The 14678-nt window shown below is 48.2% G+C and overlaps 2 protein-coding genes across 2 annotated transcripts; one reads left to right on the top strand and one right to left on the bottom strand.

Moving 5' to 3' along the window:
* Positions 1–14: 14 nt before the first annotated feature.
* LOC140420211 (uncharacterized) lies at positions 15–5877 on the bottom strand. The gene is made up of 2 exons (XM_072504242.1): positions 5721–5877; positions 15–1692 (listed from the first exon to the last, which is right to left on the bottom strand). The coding sequence occupies exon 2, from the start codon at positions 1126–1128 to the stop codon at positions 262–264; it is 867 nt and encodes a 288-aa protein (XP_072360343.1). The 5' UTR covers positions 1129–1692; positions 5721–5877; the 3' UTR covers positions 15–261.
* Positions 5878–6033: 156 nt separating this feature from the next.
* Positions 6034–14172, top strand: LOC140420213 (uncharacterized). Its single transcript, XM_072504243.1, has 2 exons — positions 6034–6213; positions 11337–14172. The coding sequence occupies exon 2, from the start codon at positions 11668–11670 to the stop codon at positions 12340–12342; it is 675 nt and encodes a 224-aa protein (XP_072360344.1). The 5' UTR covers positions 6034–6213; positions 11337–11667; the 3' UTR covers positions 12343–14172.
* The last annotated feature ends 506 nt before the right edge of the window (positions 14173–14678 follow it).

Genomic DNA, 14678 nt, shown 5'->3' with positions numbered 1-14678 from the left:
GCAGAAACAATAACAACGGAGCCAACATCTGTAATTTATTGTGAACTTGTTGGAGTCACAACAGGTGCGATGAATCACAAAACCCCTCCCCACATTGAGCGCAGATGAATGGTCTCTCCCCAGAATTAACTTGCTGGTGTCTCCGGAGTTGGGTCGGATCATTGAATGCCTCCCCTGCTCAGAGCAGGTGAATGGCTTCTTCCAGGTGTGAACTCGCTAGTGTTCCTGCAGGGTGTCCGGATATCTGAATCCCTTCTCTCACTAAGAGCATGTTAACGCCTTCTCCCCGGTGTGAACTCGCTGGTGTCTCTGCAGGTTGGATAACCGAGTGAATCCCTTCTCACACTGAGAGCAGGTGAACGGCCTCTCCCCAGTGTGAACTCGCTGGTGTCTCCGCAGGCTCGATGAAGTAGTGAATCCCTTCTCACACTGAGAGCAGGTGAATGGCCTCTCCCCAGTGTGAACTCGCTGATGTATCCGCAGGTTGGATAACTGAGCGAATCCCTTCTCACACTGAGAGCAGGTGAACGGCCTCTCCCCACTGTGATCTCGATGGTGTCTCTGCAGGCTCGATGAAGTAGTGAATCCCTTCTCACACTGAGAGCAGGCGAATGGCTTCTCCCCAGTGTGAACTCGCTGATGTATCCGCAGGTTGGATAACTGAGCGAATCCCTTCTCACACTGAGAGCAGGTGAACGGCCTCTCCCCAGTGTGAATTCGCTGGTGTGTCTGCAGGACGGATAACTGAGTGAATCCCTTCTCACACTGAGAGCAGGTGAACGGCCTCTCCCCAGTGTGAACTCGCTGGTGTGTCAGCAGGCTCGATGAAGTAGTGAATCCCTTCTCACACTGAGAGCATGTGAATGGTCTCTCCCCAGTGTGAACTCGCTGGTGTTTCCGCAGTCTGGATAACTCAGTGAATCCCTTGCCAAACTGAGAGCAGGTGAACGGCCTCTTCCCAGTGTGAACTCGCTGGTGTAACTGCAGGGTGGATAACCGACTGAATCCCTTCTCACACACAGAGCAGGTGAACGGCCTCTCCCCAGTATGACTGCGCCGATGAACTTCCAGCTGAGATGGAACCCTGAATCCCTTCCCACAGTCCCCACATTTCCACCGTTTCTCCATGTTTTGGGTATTCTTCTTTCTCTCCAGGTTTGACCTGTCAGTTGAAGCCTCGATCACACACAGAACACGTGTACGGTCTCTCTAAGGGGCTGGTTTAGCTCATTGGGCTAAATCGCTGGCTTTTAAAGCAGACCAAGGCAGGCCAGCAGCACGGTTCAATTCCTGTACCAGCCTCCCCGAACAGGCGCCGGAATGTGGCGACTAGGGGCTTTTCACAGTAACTTCATTGAAGCCTACTTGTGACAATAAGCGATTTTCATTTCATTTTCATTTCATTCATTTTCCCCGCTGTGAATGGTGCGATGTTTTTTCAGGCTGTGTAACTGGTTAAAGCTCTTTCCACAGTCAGTGCTCTGGAACACACTCACTCGGGTGCGTGTGTCTTGGTGCTTTTCCAGTCACACTGATGGTTAAAATCTTTTGAAGCCGACAGAACAGACAAACATTTCTCCTTCGAGATTCAAAGGCCGATGATATTCAGTTCCAAGGAATTGAGAGACTCAGTCAGATCGAGAAGTAAAGTTTGAGATTTCTGTCTGTAATTCCTCCTCTTCGTCTAATATCCTGTAAAAACAATTTACAAAAGACATCACTGTCAGTACAGGATAGAAATTCAGAACCAACCATTCTAGTTTCGAGAGAACATTCTTTCCTCTCTCATTCCCCAAAAGCTGTAAATCTCCGTCCCACACACTCTCCTTCCATTCTCACTCTGCTGCATCTAATATTCACCCTCCCAATTCTCCTGAAGGTGCTGATTCAGGCTGATTGACAGATCCATGCTCACTGCTTCCTGTCCTCTGCACAGAGATCATAACAAATACGAGCTGCAGTTGGCCATTCGGCCCATCGAGCCTGCTCGTCTATTCTGTGGGATCATTGGCCGATCTATGTCAGCGACATTCTGCGTGTTACTGACCAGAGGCTGAGTGTGCTGACTCAATATCTGTGAGCTCATGAGGCCAAGCTGTAAAACACCATGAAGAGGCTTGATGATCCGGAGGAGAGAATCCTGAAAGTTGAGCAAGATGCCTCCTCGGCGGAGGCAAGAATTCAATCCTTGGAAAACCAGCTGAGTGGTGTGGTGGACTCCTGGAGAACTTGGAGAACTGAGGGTCAGAGACCGAACATCCGAGTCGTCGGCCTGCCAGAAGGTGTGGAGGGTGAGGCTCCCGTTAGGTTCTTCGAGGACCGGCTGCCACGTTTTCTCAAGCTGGATGTGAAGCCTGGGCATTTCAAATTAGAAAGGGCCTTGGATCCTGTCTTTGAGGCCGAGGGATAGTTTTCATCCCAGGTCTGTAATCATTCACTTCCACAGCTTGAAAGATCACCAGAGGGTCCTGGAGATGGGCAAGGTGAGGTGAGACCTTGCTCCCACCTCACCTTTCAGTGAATTATGTCGCTTTGTCCTGTGATCCTGAAATTGTATCCAACAATTCCGTCAAGTCTTTCAATAATCCGACTACTGCCTTGGCATTCGCTAAATCCATGAAGGGGAAGAATTGGAGCGATGATTTGCAGCCCAGACTAACTGAGGCTCTAATCCGGACTCTTTCCCTATCTTGGTGTTGTCTGAATTTGTTATCTTTTATCCTGTTGAAGGGAGTTGTTATTCTGTGAGGGCCGATTGAATGTCTTCTTCTCCTCGAGTGTTCCAGGGACTCGTATTATCTTATCTCAGTTATGGTAGATGTGTCGTGTGCTTATTCTCCGCCGTCTTTCTTCTATTATCCGAGCGTTAATCGTGGCAGGACCGAGTGGCGCCATTGCCAAAGGGTGGGTGGTGGTGGATGCAGGTCTTCACGGGTGGGTCTAAAATGTGGGAGGGACATTCGATCCCCATTCCCTTGTTGGCCCTTCTTTTCTTCTCCTCATTTTGGAGAAGGTATCCTGAGGGTAACGACAGTCTGGCCGTGGGGTTAATCCTCCGGGTCCTCAGTCTTATTGAGGAATGTCCCCTTGGATCTATTGTGGTGGTGATTCTTTTGTATTTTTGTTATTATGGGAGGGTTTATGTGTTGTTGACTTTATCCTACTCTGGTACAGACGGGGCTTTTATCCGTGAAAGGAGCAGTTTGTGGAGACTTTGGTGCCTCTGGTGTAAAGTGAGTTGGAGGAGGGGGTAATGGCGCACGCCCGATTGAGGCGTGAAAATCTGTTCCTGTTCTCTCTGTCATCTAACTAATGGCGGCAGTTAATCTGCAAATTTTCTCAGGGAATGTACGGGGCATCCATCACCCTATCAGAAGGAAAAAGATAATCTCCTTTCTTAAGGAGAAAGTCGACATAACCTTAGTACAGAAAATTCATCTGGATGATGGGGAACAGTTCTGGTCAGCCTATTATAGGAAGGATATTGTTAAACTAGAAAGAGTGCAGAAGAGATTTACGAGGATGCTGCCAGGTCTTGATGGTCTGAGTTATAAGGAGAAGCTGGATTGGCTGGGACTTTTTTCCCTGGAGCGGAGGAGGTTTAGATGTAATCTTATAGAGGTCTATAAAATAATGAGAAGCATAGATAAGGTATACAGTCAACATCTTTTCCCTAAGGTAGAGGAGTCTAGAACTAGAGGACATAGGTTTAAGGTGAGAGGAGAGAGATACAAAAGAGACCAGAGGGGAAATTTCTTCAGATAGAAGGTGGTGAGCATCTGGAACGGCTGCCAGAGGCAGTGGTAGAGGCAGGTACAATTTTGTATTTAAACCCCAGTTACATGGGCAGGGTGGGTATAGAGGGATATGGGATAAATCCTGGCAAGTGGGACTAGCTTAGTGATAGAAACTGGGCGGCATGGACAAGCTGGGCCGAAGGGCCTGTTTCCATGCTGAAAAAAATCTATGACTCTATCTGGAACACAAAGAAATCTCGCCTGAAGTCTGTTGAGCTCCAATTACCAGGAGCTAAGGGAGTGTATGGTCTCCCGAAAATCATGCTTCATCAATTGGCCTCTCATCTTAGGTCCATAATGTCTTGGGATGGACCCAACATTCATCTGGCTCAATACAGAAGCAGACCAGTCAGGTCTCCCTGTATCCAAAACTGGCACAGGCTGATTATGGAATGCATCTCCATGCAATTTTTAATGTCTGTAATTCATTCCGAGTCTGATGCATTGGGTAAAGTGTGGGACTCCTATCTCAAATACATAGCCTCCAATTTGACTGACTTGCGCCTCCTGAGCCTTGTGTCTTTGTGGGTTTCCTCCGGTTGCTCCAGTTTCCTCCCACTGTCCAAAGATGTGCAACAAAAGTGTATTGGTCACACTAAATTGCCCCTTAGTGTCCAAGATGTTTAGGGTAGATAGCTTGACCATGATCAACGCACCGGTTTACGAGAATAGGATGGGGAGTGGGCTTCAGTGAAGTGTTCTTTCTGAGACTCACTGCAGACTTGAGGGGTGAATGGCCTTCTGCACTATCGGAGTTCTCTGTCATCTATGTTGTGTTATTCATTTTAATTTGTATATCCGGTTAGTCTGTTTGTAATATTTTACAAACTGAATTGTTATCCTCTGTTATTATATAATCTTACTCTCTTTCCCCACACACTATTCTAACCTGTTAACTGGTTGTTCAATTGATCTGGCATTTCATCTCGAGGCTCTGGTCCCTCAAATATCCTGTTCCAAATTAATTCTGCAATGTGTTGCTCGGATTTATGTTGGCAATATCTCTTGTTCCACTCTGTGACCATTTTCCACCATTCTTTCTGTTACTCTGTTGCATTCATTGTTTAAAACATGATTTAAAAAATAACAACTTATTAAAAATCTGTCCACCTCATCCGTGAATATATTCAATGACCCCCACACCCCACTGGTCCCTGTGGGAGATCCAGAGACTAATAACCCTCTGAGGGAAGAGATGACAGGAAATATATAACATAGCTACAGCACAATATTACAAGGCTAGAAATAATAATAAATGTAATTTATGACAGAACCATAAATAATATGATGTGGAGATGATATATAAATGTCTAATTTGTACCATATAACAACACGAGACATATCTCTGTCTGATATTAATTTACTGTCCCCTTAAATGTCAGCCATCTCCTGGAGAAACCAGCCCTTTAATTGTGAACATTGGGAAAGAGACCATCCTTTTAGCCAGACAAATAAATGCACGGTAGCATTGTGGATAGCACAATTGCTTCACAGCTCCAGGGTCCCAGGTTCGATTCCGGCTTGGGTCAGTGTCTGTGCGGAGTCTGCACATCCTCCCCGTGTGTGCGTGGGTTTCCTCCGGGTGCTCCGGTTTCCTCCCACAGTCCAAAGATGTGCAGGTTAGGTGGATTGGCCATGATAAATTGCCCTTAGTGTTGGGTGGGGTTACTGGGTTATGGGGATAGGGTGGGAGTGTTGACCTTGGGTAGGGTGCTCTTTCCAAGAGCCGGTGCAGACTCGATGGGCCGAATGGCCTCCTTCTGCACTGTAAATTCTATGATCAAGCTGAGGGAGCAAAGGATGACAATGTCTTTACGAGAGAGAAAAGCTTTCCAGAGTCTGTACCCTCCCTGGATTCACTTCCTTTACCTTCAGAATGAGAAAAGAAATGGAAAAGGGGAGAAAAGAAAGTGTTTTACTCACAGATGTTGGAGACAAGAGGAAGCCTCATCGTCCAGCTTCCGCATTCAGGCAACAGGGGAGCTGATTGGATGGTGGAAGAGTCCTTCCGGTTTACCAACTCTTCCCATTGGTCAACAACAGTCCGGCGCACGCACAGGAATCCTCGGTGACGTCTCAGGGTCCAGTGCTCAAGCCCGGCGCGCGGACACGGCAGCTCCACGCCACTCATTAATCCCCCTCCTCCAGACAAGGTTTCCAGGCAACCGGCTGACAGCTCCGGCCAGAGCGAAGTGATTTTCCCTCCCTCCGTGCCGGGACTGCGCATGTCCAAGAGAGAGGAGCGGCTGCGCATGTGCGAGGGAAAGCCCACTCCCTGACCTTCCTGGTGAGGTGTTGCCCAATGAGAAGAGTGAGGACCGGAAGGACTCTGCTCCTCCAGCCAATCAGCGCGAGCTTGGTGTGAATGGAGATTTTACTTCACACAGACTGAAATGTCCTCCTGTCTCCAACATCTGTGAGCAAAACACTTTATTTTCTCCCCCTTTTCATTTCTTTTCTCATCCTGACCTTCAATTGGTCACTTGCAGCAACTGAAGGGAAAGGAAGTGAATCCAGGGAGGGTGCAAACTCTGGAAAGCTTGGCCCAGGTCTCTCTCTCTCTCTTAAAGTCATTGACATCCTTTCCTCCCTCAGCTTCATAGAACCAATGAATTTACAGTGTAGACGGAGCCCATTCAGCCCATCGAGTCTGCACGCCCCTTAGAAAGAGCACCCTACCTAATCCCACGCCTACACCCGATCCCTGTAATCCAGTAAACCGACTGAACCTCTTGGACATTAAGGGCAATTTAGCATGATCAACCCATCTAACCTGCACATCTTTGGACTGTGGGAAGAAACCACAGCACCCAGAGGAAACCCACACAGACACGGGGAGAATGTGCAAACTCCACACAGACAGTCTCACAACGCCAGAATTGAACCCAGGTCCCTGGAACTGTGAGGCAGCAGTGCTAACCACTGTGCCTCCCTTGATACATTTGTTTGTCTGGCTGAAAGGATGGTCAGTTTTCTAATATTCACAATTAAATGGCTGGTTTCCCCAGGAGATGATTGACATTTAAGGGGACAGTAAATTAATATCAGACAGAAAAATGTCCAGTGTTGTTATATGGTACAGATTAGATATATTATTTATGGTTCTGTAATAAAGTACATTTATTATTATTATTAAATCTGCACTGACCCGCAGAAAGAGCACTTCACTGAGGCCCACTCTCTGCCCTATCCCCATAACCTCATGCATTGATTATAGACAACCCACCTAACCTACACCAGCACAGTGGACTGAACAGCTGGCTTGTAATGCGCAACAATGCCAGCAGCGCAGCTTCAATTCCCGTACCGGCCTCCCTGAACAGGCGCCGGAATGTGTTGACTAGGGGCTTTTCACAGTAACTTCATTGAAGCCTACTTGTGGCAATAAGCAATTATTATTATACCTCTTTGGACACTAAGGGGCAATTTAGCATGACCAATCCACTTTAACTGCACATCTTTGGACTGTGGGAGGAAACACACGCAGACACAGGGAGAATGTCTATCTTCACACAGACAGCCACTCAAGGAATCAAACCTGGGTCCCTGGTGCTGTGAGGCAGCAGGGCTACCCACTGTGCCCTATTCCTGGCCGAAGTTGAATTTAATTCACTCGTGGAATGCCCAGGAGGAGCAAGTCAGTCAAATTGGAGCCTATGTATTTGAGATAGGAGTTCCATACTTCACCCAATGCACCATACTCGGAATCAATTACAGACATTAAAAATTGCATGGAGATGCATTCCATAATCAGCCTATGCCAGTTTTGGATCGAGGGAGACCTGACTGGTCTGCTTCTGTATTGAGCCAGATGAATGTTGGGTCCATCCTAACTCAATCCCTTATGAACCTGAGACGAGAGGCCAATTGACATAGTCTGATATTCGGGAGATCCAACCCTCCCTTAGCTCCTGGTGACTGGAGCAGAACAAACTTGAGACCAGATAAATGTACTAATCGTTCCATTAATTTCCTTAACAATTCTGTTCGACAGCAGTATAGGCAGTATCTGCAGAGGGTGCAACAGTCTGGGCAACACATTCATTTTAATGAAGGTGATTCTCCCTCACCATGAAATCGGAAGAGCCGACCACTGGGCAAGGACCCACCTAATAGTCACCATCAGCTGTGGAAAGTTGGCCCCATATAGCTGTCTAAAAAGGGGGGACATTGACATTCCCAGATATTTAAATCCCAAGGGGAACCATCTGAAGGGTAACTTAGCAAGAAAAGAGGGCTTACCCCTCAACAGCTCAAACCCCCTCCCCCACTCTAATAATGTCCGGGTCTGAAACACTGGGTTCGACACAAACAGCTGCCCGTCATCGACGCTCAGAGTGATCTTGTGCTGCCTCACCCCACCCTCCAGTCTCAATATCAGAGTTTCTGATCTAATATCCTCCAGCAAGGGCTCAATGGCCAACGCAAACAGCAAGGGGGACAGAGGGCAGCCCAGTCTTGTCCCTCTCTGAAGCTCAAAATTTGACATCCTTATACCATTGGTGAGCACCGCCGCTGCCGGTCTGTGATGTAACAATTGAATCCACTCAATATAATCCTCACCCAACCCAAAGCCTCGCAGCGGATTCACCAGATAATTCCACTCAACTCGAGCAAAAGCTTTCTCTGCATCGAAGGAGATCACCAGCCCATCCAATGCATATTTCTGAAAAGCCTGAATCACATTCAGCAACCTTCCAACATTGCTACTGGAAAACCTTCTCCTTATAAACCCAGTCTGGTCCTCCCGCACGATTGTCGGAAGGATGTCCTCCACCCTTTTCGCCAAAACATAAGATCGCAGTTTCAAGTCAACATTCAAAAGAGAGATTGGCCGATGAGAGGCCCACTCCTCTGAGTCCTTGCCCACCTTCAGAATCAAAGAGATATTAACCTCACAAAGAGTCGGTGGCACCATCCCAGAGTCAAAAGAGTGACAACACATATCTACCAATGGGTCCAACAACAAATCCTCAAACCCCCGATAAAACTCAGCCATCCGGTCCCGAGGCTTTACCCGGCTGCAGCTACTTCTTGGCCTTTGACACCTGTTCCCTAGAAATAATATAATAATCTTTTATTGTCACAAGTAGACTTACATTAACACTGCAATGACTTTACTGTGAAAAGCCCCAAGTCGCCACATTCAGGCGCCTGTTTGGGTCACAGAGGGAGAATTCAGAATTCTCAGCCGGTACAGGAATTGAACCCGCGCTGCTGGCCTTGTTCTGCATTACAAACCAGCTGTCTCATTAAGATTTTCTGAGGCCTCCAGAAGCTTCAGGGAAGAGAAAGAATGTTCCACACCCATCAACACATCACCAGACTGCTCAGACTTGTGTAATCCTGCATAGAATTCCTCAAATCCCTGTTTTTCTCCTCCGTCTTCATGACCCTTTTCCATCCCCAAGCTGCATCGAGCAATTTTCTCTAAAGTCGGCCTTATTCTTTGTCAGACAGGCCAAGTATTTGCTCGGCTTATTCCCAAACTCGTACAACTTCTGCCTGATAAACGTTCAACTTTTCTCGGCCTGCTGAGTAAACAGGGAGTCCAAAGCCACTCTTGCTGCGTTAACCTCCTTCAGCAATAGCTTACTCGGGCCCTCCATATGATTCTCCTCCACCTTCACCAAACAAACCTCCAGACGCCGCTGGTTCTCCAGCATCCTGCACCTTTTGTTAGCAGTGTGAGAAATGATCAGCTCCGAGTATAAACTTTACACATCTCCCACAAAATGGAGCGGGGAAATACCAGGAGTCGAGTTAACCAAAAGGAAGAACTCAAACTCTTCCCGAAAGTGCACAATAAATGAATTCAGGGAGGCTCCAAACCTCCACATTCTCGACCTGGGGGTGAGCCCTCGAGCAGAAACTCCAGACAAACGGGGGAAGGTCTGCGATTAGGATGCTCCCTGTGGTGCAAGAGGACACCAGGTGTAGGATCGTCCTCGGCACAAAAAAGTCAGAGATTCTAGTCTGACATTGCTGTGGGGCTGGAAAGAAGGTAAAATCTCTGCTCCTCGGGTACAAAGTTCTCTAAACATCCACATAACCCACCTCCTCACTGTTATGACCCCGGACCAGACCCCAACAGTGGCTCGGATACTGGACACAAACCCCAATATTTTATTTGTGTTTTGTCAGACTGTGAGTGAAGGATACCTCACTCCAGGAGTGATTTCACAAAAAATAGGCTGTGCTGTATGAAAACAAACTTTATTACTGACACAATATTAAAATAAATTTAACATCGCACCAGAAAACAGCTGACAAATAGCCCTTAAACAATGCTAATCAATACAGTGAATACAGTAACCCTTAACTGCTCCCTTTATTCCCACTCAAACAACAAAAACACCATCTCAGCTCTCAATCCACCGTTAAACACAGTTCGCCCTCAGCAATACCTGCTTTACACAGATATTCTTTGAGAAAGAGAGATCTTGTGTCACCGCTTCAAAGACAAGATCTCGATCCTGTCAGAACCATGAAGAAACTTGGGAAGCTGTTTCAACTTGTTTCAGCTCGCCTTCGAATGACACTCTTCTGAACTGCTTGGAAAGAAACTGCCAATCTAGCTGCATATATTTTCAACTGAACTGAGATGCTTGACCTCTGCTCACGTCTTGAACTAATTCTCAACTAAAACACTGCTTTGCTGCAAAAAGCCTGAAACCGTGGCTCCTCCCAGTACTGACACCATCTGACCAAGCTGAAATCTAATTAACTCCACAGGGAATCCCCTTCATCCAAACAACATTCCATTAGTCCACGCTTTTTACGATGCTTTAATTACACCTCTGGCTCCAAAACTTCATTGTCCTTCAAAAAGAATAAATTTAGAGTACCCAATTCTTTTTTTTTCCAATTAAGGGGCAATTTAGCGTGGCCAATTCACCGACCCTGCACATCGTTTTACATTGTGGGGGTGAGACCCATGTAGACACAGGGAGAATGTGAAGACTCCACATGGACAGTGACACGGGGCCAGGATCGAAACCAGGTCCTCGGCACTGAGGGGCAGCAGTGCTAACCACTGCGCCACCGTGCTGCCCCCGGCAATGAATTCAAAGACAATGTGGTGAAGCTTTGGGATTCTCTACCCCAGAGGACTGTGGAGCCTCAGTCATCAAGTATTTTTAGACCGAGAGGGATAGGTTTCTCGATATTGAAGATGTCGAGGGATATGGAGGATAGTGTGGAAAAATGGTGCTGAGGTAGATCGGCCAATGATCCCATTGAATGGTCGAGTAGGCTTGATGGGCTGAATGGCCGACTGTGGCTCCTATTTGTTATGATCTGTGTCCAGGACAGGAAGCAGTGAGCAGGGATCTGTCAGTCAGCCTGAATCAGCACCTTCAGGAGAATTGGGAGGGTGAATATTAGATACAGCAGAGTGAGAATGGAGGGAGAGTGTGTGGGATGGAGATTTACGGCTTTTGGGGAATGAGAGAGGAAAAAATGTTCCATAGAAATTAAAATAATCTGTTCTGAATTTCTATCCTGGACTGACTGTGATGTCTTTTGTAAACTCCAAAGGATCGGATTTACAGACAGAAATCTCAAACATCACGTCTGGATCTGACAGAGTCACTCGGTTCATCGGCCATTAAATCTAGAAGGAGAAATGTTTGCCCGACCTGTTGGCTTCAACAAAGTTTAACCATCAGTGTGACTGGAAAAGCACCGAGACACACACACCCGAGCGAGAGTGCTCCAGAGCACTGACTGTGGAAAGAGCTTTAACCAGTTACACAGCCTGAAAAAACATCACACCATTCACAGCGGGGAGAGACCGTACACGTGTTCTGTGTGTGGACGAGGCTTCAATTGATCGTCTGACCTGGAGAGACACGAGGAGACCCAAAACATGGAGAAACCGTGGAAATGTGGGGACTGTGGGAAGGGATACAGATTCCCATCAGAGCTGGAGATTCATCGACGCAGTCACACTGGGGAGAGGCCATTCGCCTGCTCTCAGTGTGAGAAGGGATTCACTGAGTTATCCAGTCTGAAGAAACACCAGCGAGTTCACACTGGGGAGAGGCCGTTCACCTGCTCTCAGTGTGGGAAGGGATTCACTGAGTTATCCAATCTGAAGAAACACCAGCGAGTTCACACTGGGGAGAGACCATTCACCTGCTCCCACTGTGGGAAGGGATTCACTCAGTCAAGCAGCCTTCAAACACACCTGCGAATTCACACTGGGGAGAAGCCGTTCACCTGCTCTCAGTGTAGGAAGGGATTCACTGCTTCATCGAGCCTGCTGAAACACCAGCGAGTTCACACTGGGAAGAGGCCGTTCACCTGCTCTCAGTGTGGGAAGGGATTCACTACTTCATCCAACCTTCAGAAACACCAGCAAGTTCACACTGGGAAGAGGCCATTCACCTGCTCTCAGTGTGGGAAGGGATTTACTACTTCATCCAACCTGCTGAAACACCAGCGAGTTCACACTGGGGAGAAGCCGTTCACCTGCTCTCAGTGTGGGAAGGGATTCTGTGTTTCCTCGTCCCTGCTGAGACACCAACAAGTTCACAATTGATTAGTGATGGATTCTGCTGTTATTGTTTCTGCTTCAATTACATCCAGGACTGCATTTCGTTCTCTCTTCTCTTTCTCTCTCAGGGATTCTGAGACAGGAAAAGTGATGGAACCGTGGCAAACAAGAAAAGTTAAATATTCCATTAGATCAAAGGAAGAGGCTCATAAAGTGGCCAAAATAGTAGTAAACCTGAGGACTGAGAACGTGTTTTAGAATTCAGCAAAGGAGGACCAAGCAACTGATAAAGAGAAAATAGAACCTGGACTTGCACAAACTGATCATGGGAGGGGACTTTAATACAGTTATTGATCCCGGCCTGGATCGATCATGCTTGAAAACGGGCAGGGTGCCAGCAATGGCAAAGGAACTGAAAGGGTTCATGGAGCAGATGGGGTGGGGTGGATCCATGGAGATTTAGGCAGCCGAGGGTGAAGGAGTTTCCTTTCTACTCCCACGTACATAAGGTATACTCTCAGATCGATTTCTTTGTTTTGGGTAGGGCCTTGCTGGCAGGGGTGGTGGACACGGGGTATTCGGTGATTACGATCTCGGACCATGCTCCACACTGGGTTGACCTGCAGATGAGTAAAGATAGCAATTAGCGCCCGCAACGGAGGTTGGATGTCGGGCTGTTGGCGGACGAAGCGGTGTGCGAGAGGCTGAGGAAATGCATGCTGCATTACCCGCAGGTAAATGATACAGGGGAGGTCTCGGCAGCGGTGGTCTGGGAAGCGCTGAAGGCAGTGGTGAGAGGAGAGCTGATCTCGATCCGGGCTTACAGGGACAGGACGGACAGGGCAGAGACGGACCGACTAGTAAAAGAGATTCTACGAGTCGATAGGAGGTACGCGGAGACTCCAGAGATAGGGCATTTAAGGGAACGGCGGAGGCTACAGGTGGAGTTTGGCTTGTTAACCACAGGGAGGGCAGTGGAACAGCTCAGAAAGGCGAGGGGGGGCGATATACGAGCATGGTGAGAAGGCCAGCAGGATGCTTGCACAGCAGGTTAGAAAGAGGGACGCAGCTAGGGAAATAGGGAAAGTTATCGACGGGGATGGGAACTTAGTTGGGGACTCCGTAGGGGATGTAAGACATTTCGGGATTTTTACAGCAGGTTGTACAGCTCAGAACCGCCTGTGAGGCCGGAGGGGTTGAGGCACTTCCTGGAGGGGCTGACTTTTCCGAAGGTGGACGGGGAGCTGTTAGAAGGGCTGGGAACCCCGATCGGGTTGGAAGAGATAGTGAAGGGTCTGAAGGCCACGCTGCCGGGTAAGGCCCGGGATCGGACGGGTACCCAGCGGAGTTCTATGAAAAGTTCTCCGGGTTATTGGGACCGGTGCTGATGAAGGTGTTTATCGAGGCAAGGGAAAGGGAGGTTCTGCCCCAGATGATGTCACGGGCCACGATTCCGCTTATCCTGAAACGGGGCAAGAACTCGGAGCTACGTGGGTCCTACGGCCGATTTCCCTGTTGAACGTAGATGCCAAACTGCTGGTCAAAATTTTGTTGAACGTCATTGTGGAGGATCAGACGGGCAGGCAGCTGGTGGCCAATGTAAGAAAGCTGTTAAACATGATCATGATGCCCCCGGAAAGTAGGGAGGTGGAGGTAATGGTCGCAATGGATGCGGAGAAAGATTTTGACCGGGTTGAGTGGGATTATTTTTGGGAGGTCCTGGGGCGGTTTGGATTTGGGAGGGGCTTTATTGACTGGGTCAGGTTGCTGTACCAGTCTCCAGTGTACGGATGAACAGGACGACTTCGGATGAGACAGGTATGCCCCTTCTCCCCACTGCTGTTTTCACTGGCTCTTGAGCCGCTGGCAATTGCTCTGAGGGTCTCAAGGGGCTGGAAGGGGCTCGTCTGGGGGAGGGGGGGAGCACAGAGTCTCGCTGTATGCAGACGACCTGCATTTGTATGTTTCCAATCCAATTGAGGGGATGGAAGAAATTGTGGGAATTTTAGGGGAATTTGGCTGCTTTTCGGGGTATAAGCTTAATATGGGGGAGAGCGAGATGTTTATAGTCCAGGCGACTGGGGGAACTGCCGTTTAGAGTGGTAGGGGACAGTTTCAGGTCCCTAGGTGGCGAGGGATTGGGACCGGCTACCACCTCCGCTGGCAAAGCATTCCAGGCACCCACCACCCTCTGCGTAAAAAACTTTCCACGCACATCTCCCTTAAACTTTCCCCCTCTCACCTTGAAATCGTGACCCCTTGTAATTGACACCCCCACTCTTGGAAAAAGCTTGTTGCTAGCCACCCTGTCCATACATCTCATAATTTTGTAGACCTCAATCAGGTCCCCCCTCAACCTCTGCCTTTCTAACGAAAACAAT

The sequence above is a fragment of the Scyliorhinus torazame genome, chromosome 5 (assembly GCF_047496885.1).
Source record: "Scyliorhinus torazame isolate Kashiwa2021f chromosome 5, sScyTor2.1, whole genome shotgun sequence".
NCBI classification, from domain to species: Eukaryota; Metazoa; Chordata; class Chondrichthyes; order Carcharhiniformes; family Scyliorhinidae; genus Scyliorhinus; species Scyliorhinus torazame.
Note: the sequence above shows the minus strand (reverse complement) of the source record. Positions and strands in the feature narration are given on the sequence as shown.